Consider the following 23789-nt stretch of genomic DNA (forward strand, 5'->3'; position numbering starts at 1 on the left):
GGGAAGATCCCTGGTACTGAACCAGGGGGTTATGGTAAAGTGGTTGTCGGAAAATTTCCTCTCTGGAGGAGGGAACTGCTCTGATGAGGTGCTGTCGAAAATGATCCCATATCTGAATAAGCCTTTTCACAAGTGGTGAGGAAGGCTGAGAATGCTCGTCCGTCAGGAAGATCCAACTGACTCTACCTGCCCACTGACCTGCTGCTCTGGGGGTGCACTGGTGGATCCATGCAGTAGGAACTGCTTCCACGGCTGATCACCTGGAGTCAAACCTCTAACCAGAAGTTTGATTAAAAGGGCTCTGCTTTGCATCTCCGGATCAAGAACCCCAAGTCCTCCCTGTGAGAATGGTAAAGTGATAGTATCCCATGAAACTCTGGCCCTAGTGTCCTCAGAACCATCCCCACCACTCCACAGAAAGTTCCGAAGCAATCTCCTCACCTGACGAATCGAGTCAGCATGAAAGCACCAACATGACGCAACATACCACATAGTCGCTAGTAGAACCTGGTTGAGTATCAGCGCTCTTCCGGTCAAAGAAAGTCTAGCCGTACTCCAGTAGGCTAGCTTTCTCCGGATACTCTCAAGAACTGGGGCAAACAGTTGCGTCGGAGACACCTCAATGCCAACCTGGAAGCCTAGATATCTCGTGGAGGTGCCTCTGGGTATCCATACAAAGCCTCTGTCTCCTCCCCATGCTGGGGTATCCTGCTGAGCTCCTGTCCAGATGCCTTTGACAAGTCCCCCTGAGGCTAGGCAGAACTTGTCAATTGAATCCGCAGCAGTAGCAAGACTATATGCATCTCCTCTGACTGTTAGTGCCGTATCATCAGCAAACTCAGTGTCCAAAAGCTCCTGCTCCTGCCGGATAGGCGGATGAAGGCCCAATGTGCCATGACTGCCAAAGTGCCATGACTGGTAGCCTGCATAAAGTATCCCATAGCCTCCGCTACGAATAGGAAAAGGTAAGGTGCAAGCGGGCATCCCTGTCGTACCGATCTGGATAGCTAAAAAGCCGGTCCTCTGCCTCCACAGACCACCATCCTGCTAGAAGAGTGAGAGTAAAGTGAAGAGACCCATAAAATCCATCTGTCACTGAAGCCTAGCCTCCTCATAGTGCCCTCCAAGAAACCCCAGTCCACCCTGTCAAAAGCCTTCTCAAAATCGAGAAAGAGAACTGCAATCTCCTGTTGGCTCTCCTTCGCCCAATGAGTCGCCTCCCAAAGAGTGAAGATATTATCCAAGATACTCCGATCTTGGACAAATCCTGTCTGAGTAGCTCTGATGATATCTGGCAGCATAGGCTTTAAACGAAGGGCCAAGGTCTTCGCCAGGATCTTGTAGGCTGTCCCTAGAAGTGTAATGGGTCTCCAATTGCGTAGGACTGTCTTGTCTCCCTCTTTCGGGATGAGACAAATCATACGTGTGCATAATGTCTCACCCAAAGATCTTGTATCGAGAGCCTCTGAAAAGGCAGAAAGTAGATGAGGCCCAATCGTATCCCAGAGAGCTCTAAAAAGAAGTGGCGACAAGCCGTCCTCCCTCGGGCATCTGTCTCTGGGCAGCTCATGTAACGCATCCGTGATCTCTTGTGTGGAATGTCCATCAGTTGGACATAAAATTAGCATTCCTTAATGGGGACTTGCAAGAAGAGGTTTATGTCAAGCAACCTCCTGGATTTGAACTTTCTGGCAATGCACTTCAGGTTTGCAAGCTTAACAAAGCTTTATATGGGCTGAAACAAGCCCCACGTGCATGGTATGCCAAGATAGATACATTCCTACAAAGTAAGGGATTACACAATAGTCCTGCGGAAAGCACCCTCTACATCAAAAAGGATGGGGGGGAAATATTTTGGTCATCATTCTTTATGTAGATGACATGCTGCTCACGGATATAATTGTAGATTTCAAAGCTGAGTTGAAAGCTGAATTTGACATAGATTTGGGCATGTTAAATTTTTATTTGGGGATCCAGTTTATACAAGACAAGCGTGGCTTGGTTATGTCTCAATCCAAGTATGTGCAAAAGCTCTTGGATAGGTTCAGCATGCATGATTGTAAGCCTATTGCCACTCCAATGGAGTCGGGGTTGAAGCTTACTATGTATGATGCAGTGTTGTTGGATGCCTCATCTACTTGTGCAATACACGGCCCAATATTCAATATGCAATATCTCAGGTGAGCAGATATATGCACAGCCCAAAGACAACACATTGGCAGGCTGGAAAACGCATCTTCAGATATTTGCAAGGGACAAAGTCTTTTGGCTTGATGTTTCCCAGGAGGGGTGACTTGCAAATGCATGCTTACAGTGATTCAGATTGGGCTGGAGACTATGATACCAGGCAGTCCACTAGTGGTAATTGTTTCTTTTTGGGCAACGCTTGCATTTCTTGGCTGAGCAAGAAGCAATCTACAGTGGCGACTTCCTCATGTAAAGCTGAGTACAGGGCAGCTTTCACAGCGAGAATTGAGTGTGTTTGGCTGTGACGTTTGTTCGTTGATCTTCGTCTCATATTGGAGGGTACTTCTCCAATTCTCATTGATAGTTAGAGTGCTATTACAGTGGCAAAGAATCATGTGTTTCATGCTCGCACGATGCACATTGAGGTTCATTATCAGTATGTCAGAGAGAAGTTGCATGCAGGGGAGAGCAGTATCATCTATGTGTCAACACGTGACAATGTTGCAGACATCTTCACCAAAGCTCTTCCACGTGAGAAGTTTGAGAAATTTCGCAGTGCTCTAAACTTATCTCCTTTTGGTGATTGATCACTACCTTGTACACCACATTGGCACTGCAGGGGGGTGTTAGAATTATTAATATATTCTAGGCAGTGGCCAATGTAATGTAATAAGTGAGTTAGGGGCGCTTTTCCCTCTTAGAGGTTTTTCCCCCTAACCACGGTCTAATCTCTAACTATGGCTATTGATTAGATCGGGTTTTGTCATTAAGACAAAACCCTTATCTTTTTCTTTGTACTCTCACTTCAGTCACTTCAGTTCAGTACACTTTGGGAGTGAACTACGTTCAGCTCACTCTCCATCTTGCTCACTCTTGCTCTCTTGCATTTTCTCAAAGTAACCAGTCAACACTGTTACATTAACAATTCAGCAAAAGTATTACCAGCAGATTGGGAGATAGAGTGCCCTTGCATTAAGACAAAGACATAGATTGGCCCCACAAACCTTGGCGCCCCTTTCCGTATTTCTTTAATTAAGTGAGAGGCCCTGAAATCCAGGCTACATAAAGGATATACTCCTTACAACTTTGGAATTCCACATCCATTGGGCATCCACATACCCTGCATAGCCTTTACTGTTCACTGCTCGCACCACTCCTGGTAGTAGGTCTTCATCACTAGTCCAGGTTGCTTTCACACAGCCTGGAACTCTGTCACTAGTAACCACACTTGGCCATACAGTGCCCCATAGCTGTTACCAGTGCCCAATTAGCCATCTATTTGCTCAAAGCAAAAAGGGAAAGCATACGCAAGCTTTCTCCTCTGGCCAAGACTCCTATCACCAATAGTCTCTCACCCTATGGGTCGCACATATCCTAATACATCAACTTGATTCCCATAAGAGAACTGGCATCACAACACATCAAACACTATGGCAGTCACCCCAGTACCATCCCTCTTGAGGTTCCAGGGATACTTCCCATTCGAAGCATGGATTTCCCGACCCCCGCCTACTCAGCATCGAGGCTGTACTCAAGATGTGCATCTTCCGAGCAACCATTGCCTACATGTGACCCATGTCCTAGAGAAACCAAAAACATATTCCCACACGGAACTTGTTACCAGCCAAAGCCAGTAAATAAGATACACAATGAATTCAAACCCGCTTGCAGTCAGTGCTCTTTCAACTCTCAGTAGGCATCAATATTCCAAACATTAGCCCTGCGGGGCGCTGCTCTCACACCCATGTGACCATAGGCATCCATACTCAGTGCAAACACCTGCATCTAACCCGAGAGCGTTTACTAGCAGCCCACACAAGGCCAGATGCTCCCCAGACAATCGCAAGTGTCTTCTAACTCATTGGAATACTCAAACAATGAGTTAAAGCAACACTAAACTGCCCATGGTGATCAGAAGCATGAACAACCTCTGCAAGCATTCATTGTGATTTACCTTGCCAACCAGGGCTCTCCAAACACAAGCTGAGCAAGGATAAAGAGAAGACAACCAGCTTACCCTGGTCAATCAAATGAGCTCTTACACAAGCTTGAGCAATTCAGCCCAAAATTATGCATGGCCATGTCTGTAAATCAGCTTAGCCTGCTCATACAACAGCAAGGGCTGAGGAAAAGGGAGAGAAAGAGACAACAGAATGAGACCAGCTCCTTCGGAGAGCCAATCGTGGCCTTTGTACTGGGCCCTGTGAGTAGCCAGGCCCTCAAAGATTGAAGCAGCCATTCCTGCGCTGGCTGTTTTCTGTACCAGCAGCCCACAGAGCTGAAAAATGGACAATTAGCCTTCCGTATGGACTCCCAAGCAGCCTCACAAAGACCCACGTTTTTATGCGCAGTCGCCGAGGCAGTCTGTGCGCCTAAAAATTGTCACCAACAGCCCGTCCGTGCGACCAAAAATCCCCCTCCCGGCTTCCGTTCAGCACCCGTATGTAAAAACGTGAATTTCCAGCCCTTTCCTTCATAATGAACCTTGCTAAAAGCATCCAAGGAAGGGAGGCATTCCCCCCCTTCATTTTCCTCTTGCCCCCTCTAGTGGGACGTTTTAAAGACCCAACCGATGGCCAACTTTGGATCCTAAGGTTCTTTCCCTTATGGTGTTGGTTTTGTCATGCCTTGCATAATGTATTTCCCATGAGCTTTGCTCTTAGAACTTCTTTCATACTTAATAGAAGTCAGTTCTTTACTTTCATTGCTGTAACCAACCCTACTTCACTGGACTAATTTCTCCTTTGCTGAGGGTATACAAAGCATATGCAAGACAGCCCAAAACTATGAGATAATCCACCCTGGGTTTCCTTCCATGCCAAGCTTGAAATTATGTGTTATGTTTTCGTACTTTGTAAGTACAAAGATATCTAGCAGAGATATGTGCAGCTAGCAAAATACATTCAGCCCAAAAAATATAACGTCAACCCTTGGCTTTTATCATGCATATGGTGATCTTGACAAGCGTCCTATTTTTTCTTTCAGCCACTGCATTCTGCGGAGAAGTATGGCACATTGTACTAATGCTTTATACCCCTTTGTTTGCAAAAGACATTCATCACACAAGCCACATATCCCCACCTCTATCTTGTGGAGGGTTTTCAGCCTTTTTAATGACTAATTCTCTCCCATAGCAAGAAATTCTTTAAAAAATATGGAAACTTCTCCCTTCTCTCTCATGGGGCATACCCATGTAAACCTGGAGTTAACATCAATTAAGGTTACAAAGAATAATGGAATACCACAAGATTTTCTGGTCATAGGGCCCACAACATCATCGTGAACTAACAGAAAGTTCTCAAAGGCCCTCACGGAATTGTCTTTGGCTTCCCAAGCATACGACCTTCAAATACTCCGTGTGGGGAATCTCGCACGCCAAGGAAGATTGTCTACCATGTGAAATTTTTTGAGTATCAAAAGACTTCCATAATTGGCATGCCAAAATCTAGCAAGCCATAAAGCAGCTCGATTTTAAGTACTAGCTGCATGTGCATTGTGATCATTTGGCTCAATATCCAGCCTAAACAAACTACCAAACAAAGTGCCAGTAAAAATTTGACTGTTTCTCAGATTTATCAGAAGTATTTTGAACTATTGAAGGACATGACTGGTGTAGAAGCTAAAAATATCGAGAAACTAAAATTGTAGTCCATGAGCAATGTTGGCACTGAGGCAGTTGCAAATGTTGAGTCAGGCACTGAAGTTGGAGAAGTGGTTGGTAATGAATCAAGACGTGGTTGACATGGAAGGAGAGAGGAGGATGTTAGTGTTCGTCCATGAGCAATGTTGGCACTGAGGCAGTTGCAAATGTTGAGTCAGGCACTGAAGTTGGAGAAGTGGTTAGTAATGAATCAAGACATGGTTGACATGGAAGGACAGAGGAGGATGTTAGTGTTCTTTTGTGCTTTAGTAGCTTTGACGAAGCTTTGTCCTCGTTGCCCTGCTCTCCACTTTATACTCCTCTTCAGAATCATGACTCAGGTTGACGACCACTATTTTTGTTGGTCTATGTTCGATAGAGCTTTGATGAAATCTGTGTTGGCAAATTGGAATACGATTGCATGCACTTAATTGATTCACTAACCCAGCAGAGAAAAGTATTTCGGAATATCAGACCACATAAGTCGTAATAATTCAATAATAAAAGCTCACACACCAAGCTCTCAATTCTCACACTAGCAGATGCTCATCCCTACGGGGCTTGTTGCATCTGCGTACAAAATCACCTCTCTCTCTGGCCACAAAGGCTGAGTACAAGCAAATGACTCAAGGCTCCAAACAAGCTGAGCAAACCCACGTGCATAACTCTGAACAGAAATAGTCCGAGCACATTTATAGAGGTCACGGGAGATCTACACGAGCTCGTGAAAAGCCGAGAAGACGTGCCAGCAGCCAGCACCAATCACACATGATGGAATGACGCTGCTGCCTGCTCACGGGTGCCAAGAGCTCCGACTCTCATGGGAGAGTCAAGCTGAGAACCGCGCTAGAAAGTCCCTCAACAAAGATGAAGGCCACCACTTAATTGACTGCATGTGATAGCACCACATGCCACTAGCCTTTTCCACGCTTCCATCAACCTTAGTGCCTTTCACCACCCCTTGGAGGTTTACCAACAAATGCTAACTAATGCTAACAAACCCACCATAAACTGGAAAGGGGTTGCAAAGTAAAATTGCCGCGAGTGCAAAAGACAATGAGGAAATTCTAATCCCATAGATAAATCCTACCACAACTAGCTGAAAGTGTGAGTCACTCTTAAAAAGTATAAGCATTCTCCTTCGGAATATCAGACCACACAAGTCATAATATTTCAATAAAAAAGCTTACATACCAAGCTCTCAAGCCGCACAATAGCAGATGTCCATCCCTACGTGGCTTGTTGCATCTACAAAATCACCCATCTCTTTGGCCACAGAGGTTGAGTACAAGCAAATGACTCAAAACTCCAAACAAGCGGAGCAAATCCACACTCATAACTCTGAACAGAAATAGTCCGAGCACATTTATAGAGGTCGCAGGAGATCTACCCGAGCTCGTGAAGAGCGGAGAAGACGTGCCAGCAGCCAGCACCAATCACACGTGATGGAACGATGCTGCTGCCTACTCACACGTGCCAAGAGCTCTGACTCTCATGGGAGAGTCGAGCTGAGAACTGCCAGAAAGATGAAGGCCAGCACGTAATAGACTGCATGTGATAGCGCCACATGGCACAAGTCTTTTCTACACTTCCATCAACCTTAGTGCCTTTCACCACCCCTTGGTTTACCAACAAATGCTAACAATTGGTAGCTTTAGTTACTCTTCGATAGGCTGGCTTTGTGCTCCACTTATGTACCGCTTCCGTCTTATGTACCACTTTTTCTATTGTGATTGGTTTGTCCTCTCCAATCTCCTCAAGTACCTTCTGGTTCTCTCATTCACTTGCTCTAAGTCATTGAAATTGTCCGACAGAAGAGCTCTCACCAATTACTAAGGAACTGCCAATACACGTGGTAATCTTTATCCCAATCCCCATCTTTGGATGATGCCCTTGTCTTCATCTTCTCCTCTTCTAGTCACATCCACTCGCTGTCACCAGTCACCAGTCACTCTCCCATTGCAACTGACATAGGTCACCAAATGGGTGCCTAGGACAACAACAATATTACCAGTCACCATCTCTAAATGAATTCGTCTCTCCTCTACTAGTCACATCTACTGGTGATCACTGGTCACTACTACCATTAGTCACACATACCTGGTGGCTTGTCTATCTCATCTTCTGAGCCATTGGGCTCCACCGTTCCAACTCCTTCAAATTCCTTAGCTTTGGTGGATCTCCTATAGGATCAGATGCAAAGGAGCTGCATCTAGCAAATAATAGTAAGGAGAAGGTGATTTCTAGATAATTATAAGAGTCAAACCATTTAATTGTCCACGCATAGCAACATCCATTGTCCCCTCGATTTCCAGCTTCATGGATGAGGCAAGTGCCAACCACGAGAGAGTATGTGTACTTGCAGTGAATGGTTGCTTGATTTAACCAAGATTGCCCTTCATTTCTCAATTGTCAAAAAAAGCCAAATGGAGGCATCGAACCCTATTCGAGCAATGATTCATATGTGAAATAAATTTGCATTTCCTCCTCCCTTAAAGCTTCTCTAGTGTTTACAAGCCTTCACACAATGATTTTAGCAAAGAGAAAGACATTCTTGTAGTAGCCCCAGACCTCAACACGAGCAAATATGGCCCTTTGATTTTTGGTAGCCTTAGAGCATTTTCTTCCTTTGTCTATTTGAGAGTTTTGATTATGCTCATGGTCTTCATTGTACATTTGTTATTCACTTGCATCTATTTGACACATTATAGGTAACGTTCTTTAAGGCAACATCCTAGAACCAAATTTACACAATTGAGTAGTCAATACTATTTGCATGTCTCATCATTTTGAAGTAGTCGCGACTTTTCATATTCACATTGTCACAATTGACCTCTTGTGTTGAAGATGATGCCTCAATCTGAAGTATATTTTGTAATTCACATGTGTGAGGATTGTATGAAATGACGAAACAATTGTAATATGCTTCCATCAATATCCATTCATGTTGTAATCCTAAGCATTGTCCAATCTTTATCTTCCTCATCATTACAGGGACTTCTGCTGGTGTAGGCTTTGCAATCCCTGTCGACATAGTATCAAAAGTCATACCACAATTGATCTCGTATGGCAGAGTGCGCCACTTCCCTCTCTCATAGTAGCTTCATGCAACATAGTGGTTCTTTTGTATTTGTTGTCGCGGTGATACTAATCAGCTTAGTATGTTCTTGCATTCAAACCATTTGCTTATGGATCGTTCATTTCTTCTAGAAGTATACTAGCAGCGAGAGGTGACCTATATGAGAAGATGCAGCAGATTCTAATGCAAGCCTAAAGAATAGAGACTCCAAAGGGATATGCAGCTCTTAGAGAAAACTCCATTGTACAAGTCAACCTACAAGATAGTAAGCATTGGAAGACCTATATGGCATTTCAAGAGATAAGGATACAAAAGCTTTCTCCAAAAGACACCAAGGATACAAAAAAATACAAAAGATTGTTCCAAAACACAACAAGGACTAAGGCTTTGTACTCTATGTGACACACGAGGCATGTCTAGATGTGCTACAAAAACAGCACAAGACACCAATTTGGCATGCAGGGGGCCAAATTCAGGCCAGAAGAGAGAGAAAATCAGTCACAGCTTTCTTGGACACTGAGTGTGACTAGGGGGGCGACTGGATTTTGGCTGAGTTTCTGGTCTTTTGCTGCTATTGGTGACCTCGGGAGGCAGGGCGACTTGTTTGGAGGTTTTGTCTGCTACTGCAAGCTAAGTAGGAAGTGTTGCGAGTTCTCTTCAGGCTGGTTTTGCTATTTTCTATAGACCATAGTTACCAGCGAACGGCGTTCCGTCTTCCTGGCACGTGGGACGCCCTTTCAAAAGCAAGCCGGCCTCAGAACGCTCCCTTTTTTTTTTGTTTTTTTAAGTTTTAAATGTGTATTTTAGAGCTTATATAGAAAGTTTAAAGCTGTAAAATGTTGGTTTCTTTCATTTTCTAACATAGTTGTATGTCATATGATGACGTGTCTTGTATGACGTGGCGTTCCGATTCCCATTCCCCCTTCCTTGAACATTTCTGTTCCGACACCGTGAATTTTCGGAACGTTCCCGTTCCCTTGGTTACTATGTTATAGACAGGCTGCAAGAAGTGCGGCGACCTGTTTTTTGGCTGATTTCTGTCAACTGCTGCTGAGTTAGGGCCTTTTCCAATGGCCAAGGTGACTACAGATAGGAGTGACCTGTTTTGGAAGGGTTTTCCTGGCTGGTTGTGCCAGAGTTTTGGCTGTCTTTGGCTTTTCTGCGACTTTTTAGCCGTGTTTGGCTGGTTGGGCACTTGGCTGTGCAAGTGCAATGAGCAAACAGGCCTTTGGATTCTGTTGCACGCTTGGTCGAAAGGAAGTGTGTGTGATTGCCTAGTGATTGGATGCATATTCGCCATGTAAAGTTGAGCAGGAATTGCAGGGTGTGTAGGATATTGGAAGTCTATGGGCAGTGGTTTGGCTGTGGTGCAGCTTTCAGGAGACCTTGTAATCAGCTCTTGGCTTTATATGAATATTAAAGAAATACCGGAAGGGGTGCCAGTGTTTGGGGCCAATCGGTGGGTTTGTTTCTGAGTAGGAGCGCTCTAGCTCCGTGTGACTTTTTTTTTTTCCCAAAGAAACTCCCTGTGACTTAATCTGTGGTGATTGATAATTTGATTATTTACTATGTATGTTGTGGTTAAAGTGGATCTTACTACCCTTTGATTAGTGAAGGCTGGTTTCATATGAAATATGACTTTTCATTATGGAATTAATGGCAAAAGCCGTTACCACTAGGACAGATTTCCCTTTCAATTTAGCATCAATTACATGGGTCTTCCCTTTATGACAAACTGTAATGTTTCTCTTTTTGGCTTCTATCACTGCATCCAAGCGATGCATCCATTGAATACCTAGCAAAATGAGAGACGCATGATATATAGAAGTCTTTGCTATCCACCAAAGACTGAATATGTAATCGAAGCTTCCCTATAATGGGAGTGACAAGTGTGCTAAACTCTGGTCTGGCCATGCTGGCTTCACAACTCGGCCCCATCTCATCTACACGGATCCCCAATTTGGCTACCATATCTGGAAATATAAAATTGGCCTTCGCGCTAGGACCAAAGAAGGTGAGGGTTGTTTGATCCCAAATCTTTCCCCAAGCCCTACATAACTCTGTTTCTTCCCCTTGGGGTGTTCACTGGTTACATCTGGCATCAAACCAAGCATGGTCTTCAGTTTCTTTCCCTTTTGATCACTCTTATCTACATCAGCCTTCTCCTCTTTCCACTTTGTGCAATCCCTGGATATGTGTCCCGGTTCCTTGCATTTAAAGCACGTCTTTTCCTCAGACAAAGACTTCAACTCTTCCGGAGATAAATAACCAGCCGCCTTCTTATTCTTTTGCCGTTGCCCTACAACAAACCAGCGGCCTTCTTATTCTTTTGCCATTGCCCTACAACAAACCAGCCACCTTCTTATTCTTTTTTCCTTGCCCTACAACAAACACAGCTTTCTAGTGGTTGGCCTTGACTACAAACATGCCCATGATTGGAGTCATATTGACCAAGTTATGGCCAAAATAACACTGGCCGTCCAAGCCCCCCAAGCACTTGAGGGGCTGCGCTAGCCCCTAGCCGTGCTTGGGAAGCTTGGACAGCCAGTCTTAAGTTGGCCATAACTTGGTCAATATGACTCCAATCATGGTCATGCTTGTAGTCGAAACGATCGGTATTATATGAACAAAGCCATTTCTTGTGTTAGAGTGTCAAAATTCTACATAATTTTTTTAAAAAAATTGTTGAAAATTCTTTGTTTCATAAGAGCTTGAACTTATCATGCTACACATGGACATAATGTTTTGCCAACCATCATTGTATATCAATGGTTTGAACATATATACTTAGTAGTTATTAATAATCAATAATTTGAACAAGAGCATAATCAATCATGCTAAAAGGGCATCCTTATTAGCTTCACGTGAAGGGGAAGATTGTCCTAAACAAAGACAAAAAAAGGAGCCCCAGAGCTTGGCCAAGGGCTACACCAACACAATCCCTAGCTAAGCTTTAGGTGCTCCATCACACAAACTTATTCTTGCTCATGGTGACATGAAGGTGATACATAATTGGTGTGCATAATGGTTATAAGGTGATCAATGATTTATTGGTTGTGTTATGAAATTTTTTACTCGTGCACTAATTATCCTTACTATCATATCAATTAGACGTTCCTTGATCATTTTGTGTACAAAATGGATCAATCATCTGGATAGCAAAAATTGAATGAGCTGCAAAAAGTTGTTTTAGAGGGAATTCGGTAGAAGGAGCTTTGTGGCTCCCCGAAATTCATTTCTTTTTTGTTCACTACACAAAATTTTTACTTTAATTCTCAAATAAAGATAGCAAGAAAACCCTTAAGCTCACAAAGGTGTATGTTCTTAGTGTTCTCAAAAAAAGCTCGCAAAAAAATGAAAAAGCTCGCAAAAAATTACCCCCCCCCCCCCCTTCCCCTACCTCCTTCATTCTAGTCTCCTATCTCAAGTGACGCCGAACATCTTAAATCTGTTTGAATCAGCCTTCCACCTTCGATTGGCATGGCTACCCATTCAGCCAATCCTTGTCCCCTTCCTCTAGCTGTGGGTAACATGTATATTTTCAAAAGATCAGTTCTTGTAGCTTCAAAATAATGTGGAGTTCAAGAGCTCCACTACCTTCTTGGCACACATTCATGGGTCGCACCCCTCTAGGACTCTAGCTAGGGACTGGATGCTTGCTGCCTTCTAGCTAGGTAGTGGATGCTTGCTGCCTTGCCTTCAGACCTCACCACACGCCTTGATGTTCATTATTGGGGCGAGGTTTCTTTTATATGGTTTTTGATACTCTTGGAGCCACAAGTATAGTACTTAAGGCTAGCTCCTCGACACTTGGTTCCAAGAATATCTTTCTCCCACGTTTCTGTTTAGGCTATGACCCTGTGGAGAAGGACAAAGGGGTCACTCCACTCTTTATTAGGTTTCCCTGTTTGATTATTCAATTAACGTGACAGTTTCAAAACATCATGAAGCCATTGTGCACCCACGCCACATCTCTTGTTAGATTGCCTCTCGTAAGTTGAACATCCCACCTTCTCTTTTAGCTTGCAAACTTTCTTGCTCTCTTGCTCATCACGATTGAGCTTAACCTTCCACATTATGCTCTAGCATCCTGATGACTCTCTTTTTTGGCAAAGAGTTAAGATTATAGATAGGAAAGACTGGTGGTGGATTTGCATGATCTTTGGGCACTTTGCCAAAGATTGCCCAAGGATGAGGAAAAGTATAACAAAGGCTTTTAGTGTGGCCCCCTCTCAATAGTGTTCCTTCGGCACCTCCTGCACGTCCATCACTGCCTATCGCCCCTCAATGGGTTGCAGTTAGAGTTGGCATTCCTCCACCATATGCACATCAAGAGGCCCCTTCTCTTGTTCTTGACCCTTACCTTGTTTTGGTTATGGCCATTGATAATGTTCCTTCAGCTCCTCCTGTCTCACAGATTAGGAGCCCCACCCTCTGGATCTTGGCCCTCCTGCTCCTTCCAAGAAGCCCCCTTTGCCTTTAGTATTACAGGCAGCTCTTATTGATCGAGGGAAGGGTGTGGCCCCTGACTTTGTAGCATTCTTGCAGGAAAGGATCTTATGGACTCTTGCGTCGTCCTTGGTTTAGAGGAACTCTTTCTCCCTCTGGCTGATTTTGGAGGGTTTGTGCCCTCTAGCTTTGTTGAAGTTATTCTTTTCATAGCATCAACTTCCAAAGGGGTGGGGGTTCTTTCCCCTATGCACTTTCCTTCCCTTCATTACTCCAAGAGATCTATTTCATAGGAGGAGGGTGTTTCCACCACTAGGTTGGGTAGGGTTTTCTAGTCTACTTGCTCCCGTCGTCGATTAGGTTAGCTGGAATATTCAGGGCTTGGGTGTCGTTCCTCATTGCCGCCGAAGGCACTGATTTGTAATCACTACATCAAGGTGTCATTGGGGATCTTACAACATTCTTTTAATTCAGGAACACCAAGCTGGATGCTAAAGATTGTGCAAATTCAGGTAAACTGCTTTTTGGTCACACTTTTTTGTCTCGTTCGTCGGGCACCAAGGAAGGGATACGCATTTCAAGTTTCAGATTCGTTTTCCCCCCTTGTGGTTGGGCATGGCATCATCACACCCTCTAGAGCACAATGGATTCTACTTGTTATTGGTTCGATGCCAAGTTGGTCTTCTCAACCTTTACATCCCCACCAATAATAGAGGGGAATATGTTCTTTTCTCGAAGGAAATTCTTTCATGGGCCCCAATTGTAGATTCATGAATTATTGGAGGTGACTTCAACATGGTGGAGTTGTCTTTAGACAAAATAGGAAGAAGAGAAGGTGGCATCCGATCTCTTGAGAGAGCAGCTTGGGATGCTTTTCTTTTCCCAATTCAATGGCAGAGATTCTTGGAAAAATGATACTTTTCATACTCTACCTCTTAGATAGAGGTGGCTCTATTTGCATTTCACGAAGAGTTTCCACCTCGGACACTTTCCGATGGTTTGATGCTTTTTGAGCCTTGCTTGAGAGCCGGTTTCTGCCAATATCAGGATTTTGGATGCTTTATATGCAAAGGAGGGCCTTAGGATTGTCATGCAAGAATTCCATATGGATATTGGTACCGAAGACGGGAGGATAATAAGGTTATTGATGCATTGTCACGCATATTGCATATCATCAATTTCACATATTAGAGAATGCTCTAATGATTGAGATTGAAGGGACTCAAAAGGTGGATGTGTGTGTGGAGAGTCATGGGCTTAAGCTATTACGATTGAACCCAAGGTTTTTAATGACGTAGCATCTAGGGAAGGCCACCCTAGTTCGAATGGCAGTGGAACTTCATTAGGGTAGATAGCATTCCTTACCATCTTTTTAGAGGCATAATATTAGACAAAGATACAAGGTTTACTATTTAGTGTTGGACTACAATATTTGATGCACTTAGGACTGATCTTGAAATGAGTATCGGGGATCATCCTGAAATAGACAGAAAGAACCAACCTAACTGCTGAGAGCATATGTTTCTATAAGGCAAAGTACATGGAATACATGGTTACTAATTACTAGAATTTGTCTTTCATGATAGAAAGCCTTCATCCATAGGGATCAGCGTTTTTGAGATAAATTATGGGTTTAGGCCAGCTACTCTACCTATGGTTGGGATTCCTCAAAAAGTGCCTAGTGCCACAAATTACATAATCGAGATGTGGAAGATGCTAGCATTGGCTAAAACATGCATCCATCAAGACATGGACATGGCAAAGACCTATGCGGGTGAAGATCCAGTATTTCATGGTTCTTTATTAAAGCGATTCTCACAACCAGCTTATTCTCTAACTGATGGAATTGTTATGTTACAGAAACTAGAGGATGATGCAGGACACAGATCAGTAAGAATCCTAGACTGGGAGAAATGACAGCTCGAAACCTACGAAGCTGGTTGCTTGACGTGGACTTCCTATATCTAAGGTTACATGGGAATCTGTTTACCAGATATGGAGAGCCTTTCCAGACTTTATCATTGAGGACACTGATTCCGAACAGGGAAGGAATGTTACATTCTGCTCAGATGGATCGGTTGGCAGAAGTCTTTAGAGAGACCATTAGATGGTTTAATAGAACCCTTGTGTGTAAACTGTTGTACACTTCAGTTTGCTTTATGTATGAAATCATTGTGTGGTTTATGTTTGATTTGTGGGTTAGAGGGGGTCGAACTAATGATCAAAGGCGAAGTTCTGTTGAGGTGCGTGATGAGGTGTGCAAGGGGACTAGGGGTCCCAAAGCTCTCCTTATGTGTGGGTATGGATTGTCTAGAGTTGCCTCCATGTAATTAAGACACATCACGTAGCACTGAATGGCAATCCCTTTAGAGGGGTTGCATGAATGTAAGTATCATGAAAACACACAAGTGGTGTATGGAGTTGATTTATTTTTGGCATGTGTTGCATAGGCTGGGTGGTGATTTGCCCTCATGCACCTATGTCTATTCTAGACTCGATTGAGGAATTGGAGGTCACTCTGTGGAGAAGTGATTCTTTAATGGTCATTTTTAAGAGACAAAACTCAAAGGAACTGTACGGTGTATATCCTCATAGCTTTATCCCACCATAGCAAGAGTTCGTGACAAGGCTAGGAATTTCACATATTATTAATGCATCATTCATATGCATCACTTTTGCTGCCAAATAGCATGAAATTATCGCTATAAAGTGAATAATTTGGGGGAGGGGGGGGGATATGTTAAAGCGATAAAATTTACCACGAGTCCAAGAGAAGAGGAGGTTTAGTGTTCATCATGCTTACAAATGTGGTCGACTACTCCAATACCCCCAACATCATACATGGTGGATAAGGGTTTACTGCGACCACAAACCAATGAATGTGATTGTGAACATGGAGCGATTGGGCGAGATTGTGAACTTGGAGTGATGGGTGAGATTGCCATGATTCTTTTTGAAATTTGTTTTTAGTCTCTTTTCCTTGGTTTGATGTAACTTGCACACTATTGCATTGCACCACACAAAGCACTCCAAATCTAAGATTCTTACATATTTGAACTCGGGTCACATGAGTAAACTTGCATAAAAAAGGAAGGAATTCCCTCAAAAAACATCCCATGAAGATTACATTTCCTAGTACATATTCTTGTATATTTTACATATCTAGAGGGCAATTCTAGGGCACTAGAACATCCAAAAAAACATTGGAATAATCAAGGAAAATCAGGGTTTTTAGAAAAAAATGAGCATTCAAGCTCCCAATGTGGACCGTAGTTGACAAATCCAAGGGAACTTCACTTATTTCACCATCTAGGGACTCAAGGGTATGCATAAACATAACATCCAACTGCCTATATCAGAATGATGGAATGAGCCGAATATGAAATTTTTATTGGAAAAGTTTAGCGAGGTGTTTAGTCACTTTATGAGCATTTCCTCATAAGCATGGCAACCACTGTTGTTGAGTGCCCTATTTTGTGTCCACGTATATTAGATAAGTATGTCCATTCAAGATTGTATATGACAAAGGAACACACTATAGACATGATGTCACAAAAGAATTATTCATGGCTTCATGGTCGTTTATCAGCATAGTACTTCATATTATCCATGGGCTTCTTTTAAAAAAATCTTATGCAATATTCCTATGAAAACAAGGAAACAAAATGACCAAATTGGGCTGAAAAGCTTAATGATGCCTCGTTGGCATACCAAACAAAAGTTATCATGGGATTTGCTGAATTTCTATATGGCCGGCTCCATCAGTCTGAGAACAGCCATAGAAGAATGCTTAGGAGATCAGAAATTCCTAGAGGAAAGGCTATATCAACTGAAATGACAGAAAAATATGCAAAGATTCTATCATGCCATGATAGCATAAAATTGAAGATGGAAAGCATGGTTTGACATGAATCTCAAGGATAAGAAGATCGAACAAGGCAATCTAGTATCATTGTATAACACTAAGCCTCACAAAGGAAAGCTCAAATACATCGGACAAGGGTCTTACAAAGTGACAAGATGACTCCTATCGATGGTTCCTGTACACATATATTAGCCTTGTATAGCTTCTTGGCTATTCCCGACACATTGTTTGCTTACCAACACCTGGAGGAGATACCAATGCCAACTTGACAACCCAAGTACTTGACCGCAATACCGCGGTGGAGCCCAAGTAAAGCCAATATCAGCTCTACAATCTGGAGATGGATCATCACGAACCTAGACCCATTTGAACTATGCCAATTAATTTGGGATCCTGCTGCCAAACAAAAGACATCCAAGGCAAACCTGAAAGAAGTAAAAATTTGAGGTAAGGCATCTGAATAAACTAGAATATCATTAGCAAGTCATTGTATAGCAACTTCTCATCATGCCTGATGTGGAGTCTGAGGCACTGTTGGGTCTTTCCTCTAGGGTGGCCCGGGTGCTCTTATCCATGGCATGGTTTATTTGTTCATGTTGGTGCCACTCATGGGGTTGTATTGTCCAGCTTAAGAGCCCGATCAAAAATTTCCTTTGGATAAGGTTAGATGGACCTGCAGATATTAGAGACAGGGTGGCTTGGGAGACTACTCTTACCTCCCACACATGAGGGAGGAATGAATTTTACAAATTCAAATATTCAGTGCAGGGCCTTGCATTGCAAGTCAGTGGTCTGAGGGCTTATGCCAGGGCAAGCGCCATGGAAGGATTCTTTCTTGCGATTGCATTCGCTCTTGCAGTTCCTCCTCAGGTGGTGACTAGTAGGAGAGCCCCAGGTGGATCTTTAATTCTATCGTCACAGGGTGAACTGCCACACAGCCAAAGCAAGGAGAAACATCTCGACAAAGAGAGTGTGTGTTCTTACAACACGAGTCCAACTCATGGGGAAGATGGGGGGTGGTGGTAAATAGGGCCTTTCGTTGCCAATAAGCCTATGTAAACGAGTAAACTTCGAAGGGGACTTTACAAGGACAGTAATTTAGATCAGTGTAATGGTGAGCCAAAGGCATCACTGGCTCCAAGCCCATTTTGAGGGCCTAGTGCATCAAGACCGATGTGGTCCATTGGCTTGGATCAAGGCAATTAGAATGTGCATGGTCCCATACAAGCAATCATAGGGAGGGCTAGCTTAAACATGTAGTATATGTATATAACACGTCCAAAATTTAATATTCAAATGAATGTTCATTTGAATATTATATTTTGGCTTGATATGCAGGTACTATGTCTTCAAGCTAGTTGTACCTATGATTTTCTATGTGGGCTTTGCATTTACTATCATTGCAATTGACATGAATGAGGTGGCCAACTGTTTGATTGTGATAGTTTCATGAGCAATTCTAATCATAACAAAGCAAGTAATTACTCCCCAAGATTAAACTACACTCAAAACGCATTGAGTGTAACAGTGTTAATTAGTGCTAATGCTTCCTTAACATTGCCAGGTTGGGGGTCTTACAAGGCACATTGATCGGGAGAACTTGAGGGAGGGCGGTGGGAGGGGTCTAGAAAGCAGAGTGGAAGAAGGATAGGATTTCTTTTTCAAGTTGAAGGAGGGAGGGAAATTGGTCAAGGTGTCAGCGGGTTGGGGAGGGGCATGAGGGGGGTCTAGCGAGGAGGGGGATCATATGTCTCCTATAGTGTGGTCACAACCTCCATTGAAGGCTCTTCAAAGGGAGCAAGATCCGAAGTCGCCATGTCTACAAGTAGATCGACTAACTCATCCAGGTCTGGACAGTTTGGCATCGGTAAGATCCTGTCCTTTTGCTCAGTATCAGCAATGCCTATGTCTTTGGTATCTTCCTTGCCTTCTGTTTCCCTTTTGGTCTCTGGTTAGCATTCTTCACCACATACTTATCACTTCTCTTCCCCTCCACCCTAGTCCAAACTCCGGTAGGCAGAGGATTAACTGATGCGGCTACCAACTCGTCAAGGGGTACGCACAAGAATCCTCCTCCTCCCTTACAAAGGGATGCTCCAAGGAGAAATGGGGATGAGAAGGGGGACGACCACTACAGCATGGACGGCCTTGGCCAAGTGGCTGATCTATGTGCAATGAAGGCATTGATGAGTTAGCCCTGGCACCTCAACACGTTGCCCCCCCTCTAGAGATTTTCAACAGCACCTTATCGGGAGGAAGTCTGGATTCTCCCCAATCAAGCGAACCTTCGGTAGTAAATCATCAATGAATATGGAACCATTAGAGCTCCTCGGGCTAGACCACTCTCTGGAAAGGTTCTCACTAAGTCAAAGAATGAATATTCTATTTTTGCTAGCTGAAAGAATGAGGAGAAAGGGAAAAAGCACCATGAGGGGGTACCTAAAAAGGAAAGGCGTGCACGGGGGGGGAGGGGATTGAGGTGGAAAAGAAAGCCACCCAAGACCAAAGAATGCATAACATTCAAAGCACTACATAAAGCAGCATGCTGATTGTGAAGGGCATAGTTGCAGCTGATTAGTTATCATCATGCATAGTTGTCATTTGTTTCTTATTGTATCTGCCTTTCTTTATGTTCAATTCGTAGTGAAAATTATAATTGTGGATTTTTAAAAATTTGATATGCTTCTGCTTCCCAGGTGGTCCGACCAGGCCTGAATGTGCAGTTAGCACCGGATCTTGTTGCAAGGCAGCTTAATGTTAAAAATGGAGCACTTGTTCTCTCGGTAGGATTTTCAAAACTGTAATGACGATTTACACGGGTTACATATGACCTTGCGCTTCTCTGAACTGCATGGAAACCAATAATGGACTCTGCTGAAATGGTCCTTCTAGGTACCTGAGAAGAGTGCAGCGGCAAAGGCTGGGTTGATTCCCACAAGGAGAGGACTTGCTGGGAACATCGTTCTTGGTGACATAATTATGGGTGTAAATGGCTCACCTGTAAGCTTGCTTTCCTTACTTGTTAAAGATTTGTAATCGCATTTTGTATATGGAAACAAGACTATTCAAAGAATTCCATAACACATACTCGTAATGGGCGCGATTGAGTAGAATGTTTATGGCATGCCTTTTCTCAAAATGCTGTCATTCATGAAAAAGACTCTGAAACTATTTTCTGTTCAGATCATTAATGCTGCAGAACTTACTAAAGTCTTGGACTCTTTCAATGTTGGAGATAAAGTAACATTAAAAGTACAGCGGAATAATGATATGGTGGAGCTGCCTTTTACATTGGAGGAAGGGGTCAGATAATATTGAAGATCATGGATCCAATTGCAGGCAAATGCCTATTTGGAAAATTATTATTTTTTAGGTTTGTTTCTTATGTGGATCTAATATGAGAATGCTTCCACCAAATTTCACTTTCCATGCTTTATTGGAGCCATGAAGTGCCAAGTATACCATTACGTTCATTTGCAGGTTGACATTGCAGCAAGGCTGATAGGATTTAGCAGCTCATCATGCGTTTCTTTGGAAGGCAATCAAACGTTGGATTGACAAATAATGATCCTTTCCATGTGCAAACATGAAAACTGATATGTGGATGTCAAATATTGCACAATCCAATATCATGTGGAATCCAAAGTCACTATGTGGTTTATTTGGAATTCAAACAATGTATTAAGATGACAAGGTTATTATAAATGGTTGATAGCAGAACACACAGCACAAGGGATTGCTTTAGCAAGAAGACATGTCTCGAGTCTACTCACTCTACTGATATTCATCTTTTAGTATAGACTGAGTGGTGCAAACAACATAGTGGATCTTTCAAAGTTCTTTTTGTTTGGCATTGACACCCAAGTTGTTTCTTTCTAAGCATGTTGAGATGCTCATGATAACTCTCTGTGCTCTTATGTACTGCAGAGGTCACATTTTTCTCATGGGCTCTCATGCTCGCTGGTCAACTCTTGCTTGCCTTTTGTGCAATGTGTATTTTCTCAGTCTCTTCGTGCTGCTCCCCCATCTCTGTCAACAAGTTTTCCTGAATCTGTCCTTCCCTGAATCACGTTCTTGCTAACATCGCTTTGTTTTTAAGGCTTCTTAAGGTTAATGTTTAACTAATATCTTCTTTATGATTCCCCTTGTTCGATAAAATGCTTAGTTAAGTTAGGTCACAGTAAAGTAGCTACACATTACAGAAAATCAAAATGGCTGCCTGCATGGATGAATTGGCTATCACTGTTCTATCATTTGGAGAAATAGAGTATCAATGTTACTCATAGAATTTATTCTCAGTGCTTGCTACTCCCTTGCCCTTCTCACTGCACCTTTGAATGAAGGTTGTGAGTTTGGCAGAACGTTTTTGAGAGGCAGATGAAAGGACTGGTAGAGTAGGCAGATGTAGGTCATTTAGCAAGGCATCATTAAAAGATATCCTCTTCCTGAGAAAGTGGAGCTGGTCCCTGAGCTCATGATTGTCATAAGGTCGATGCGTAAAGCCTCATTTGTAGGAGCGAAGGTAATACCGTCAAAAGATATGAGTTGCATGGCCTCAATGTCAGCACCCGGAAGGAAAGAAGAAAGCCTGTTGTCAGGGTCACCCTCATCCTATAAATCAAGTTTTGGCAGACGGCAGACTAGATGAAATGGGGGTGAGCTAGATATGGAGGGTGAGCCACCATAGAAACTGCCACTCCATAGGAATTTCTAGAGAAGAAGCTGTATCCCTAATAATCTTATTAATTCCCTCAAGAAGACATTCCAGATCGCCATTCACTCAAATCAATGCATTTCTGCCTGCATCCACCTCCTGTTCATCATAGTCCTCTCCATCAGAACTCAATAGGACAGCTGTGCCTGATGGCCCTGAATTGGTATTTGAGAAGATGCAGCCTCGGCCACTACTGGAACTATATTCTTGGTCAAGTCATTTGTAGGTGCAAGAGTAGCTAGGATTGCTCGAGCTAAAGTACTTTGGCGTGCAAATTGTGTGCGCGTGTGTGCGTGCATGCATGCATTTGTGTGTGCAGAGAGGGGTGGATTGTAAGCAGCAGAGGGTTGCCTGGGCAGGGACTAAACAAACAACATGAGGCTGCTTGGAGAGGGACGAAATTTGCAGAGGGGGCAGCAAAACGTGGGGGTGGATCATGCGCAGCGGAGGGATGGCTGGACAAGGACGAAATTGGAGACGGATTGAAATTAGTAGAGGGGGCAGCTGAAGGGCTTCCAAGAGGAGGCTGGATTGTATGCAGCAGAGGGCTGCCTGGAAAGGGATGAATAATGAGCGGCAGGAGGCTGCTTGAAAGGGGGGCAATTAGCAGACGGGGCAGCAAAATGGCTGCCAACAGGGGTCAGCAAAAGGCTACTTGGAGAGGAGTGCATCAATAGAATGAGCAGATAAATCCCACTAGACGAAGAAACACAATTTCTAGGCAGGATGGTTGCATTAAGAGAAGCCAATAATCATAGCATGTTGGCCGAATTTATTAACTTAGACATATATAAGCGTGTCCTTGGAGATATATCCGATCTTCTAAAAGGCACTCAATATGTAAGATAGCGCAATATTTAAGGCACTTAATCAAACATATAAACTGGTTAGTTTTATCTTTATATCCACAAAATGCCACAACAACAAATAAGCTATATCCACAAAGCACTACTCAAAAGCGTAGTGAACAAAGATGGACATAACACCACTCAAAGTAAACGAATACAAATGGGACTCAAGACCACTCAAAGCAAAGTAAATAAATATGGACCTGCATCTCCAGTATGAGAGAATCTGGCCTCAAGAGACATGTAAATCACATCATCCTTCCCAAAGGCATGTTGACCCATTCCACAACGAATGAAAACCAATGCTTACCAAAAGGTATTGTGGCACCAACCTTCAGTACAATGAGACAATGTAATTGTTGAACCATGTTTCTTAATAGCACCCATCCCTCTAGGAAATCTTTCGTATCCCCTTTTTGATTGACTAAGAGTTCAAGTTGAAAGGCAAGTCTTCAATCGCAAGCTTGCAACAGAAACAAAAACAATCATATCGACAAAGTATCTTGCAAGAGCTTACAAATATTCCTATCTAACTAAGATTCTCACCTGTCATGAATAAAATGTGAGGCTGGAAGAAGCTCATCCCTTAATTTGCTTGCAGGCACATGCTTCTCATATAGACAAGTCTCTGGTAAATTAGTTTGGTCACCACAAACAAAATTAGTCAACATCAAGCATGCTACATGTGAATTGAAAGACAGTACTTAAAGACACTTGTACTCATACCAAATGGAAAGCCAATGGATGTGTTGGTATAATTTAACATACTAGTGGCGGACAATTCACTATTTGTGTGTGAAGTGCACTCTTGCAATTTGCTCAAGTTTTCTAGTCCATGTAAGTCGCACTATCTTCAATAATATGGTCAGTTGGGTGCAATCTTGCAGTTTGCTCAATTTATCTAGTGTACATAGATTCTCACTATTTTCAAAGATATCGTCAGTAAGCATTAAGGTACCAATTTTTCTTTCAATTCGTTCTGTGGCGTACTATTTTATTGGAATTTT

At 43.1% G+C, this 23789-nt stretch overlaps 1 protein-coding gene across 3 annotated transcripts in view; it reads left to right on the forward strand.

Annotated features, from left to right (window-relative positions):
• DEG8 (Trypsin family protein with PDZ domain-containing protein) overlaps positions 1-20961 on the forward strand; it is a 172309-nt gene extending 151348 nt beyond the window's left edge. For 2 of the 3 annotated variants that reach the window (XM_087388170.1, XM_087388169.1), the window contains 4 exons: positions 8822-8901; positions 19917-20003; positions 20113-20220; positions 20404-20961. In XM_087388170.1, the coding sequence (XP_087244296.1) occupies positions 8822-8901; positions 19917-20003; positions 20113-20220; positions 20404-20532 (404 nt within the window). In that variant the 3' untranslated portion in view covers positions 20533-20961. The remainder of the gene's footprint in view (positions 1-8821; positions 8902-19916; positions 20004-20112; positions 20221-20403) is intronic. The other variant, XR_015542445.1, reaches the window with a different exon arrangement.
• The last annotated feature ends 2828 nt before the right edge of the window (positions 20962-23789 follow it).

Source organism: Dipteris shenzhenensis, chromosome 17, assembly GCF_047967505.1.
Source record: "Dipteris shenzhenensis isolate YYH24624 ecotype China chromosome 17, Dip_SZ_1.0, whole genome shotgun sequence".
Classification (NCBI taxonomy): domain Eukaryota; kingdom Viridiplantae; phylum Streptophyta; class Polypodiopsida; order Gleicheniales; family Dipteridaceae; genus Dipteris; species Dipteris shenzhenensis.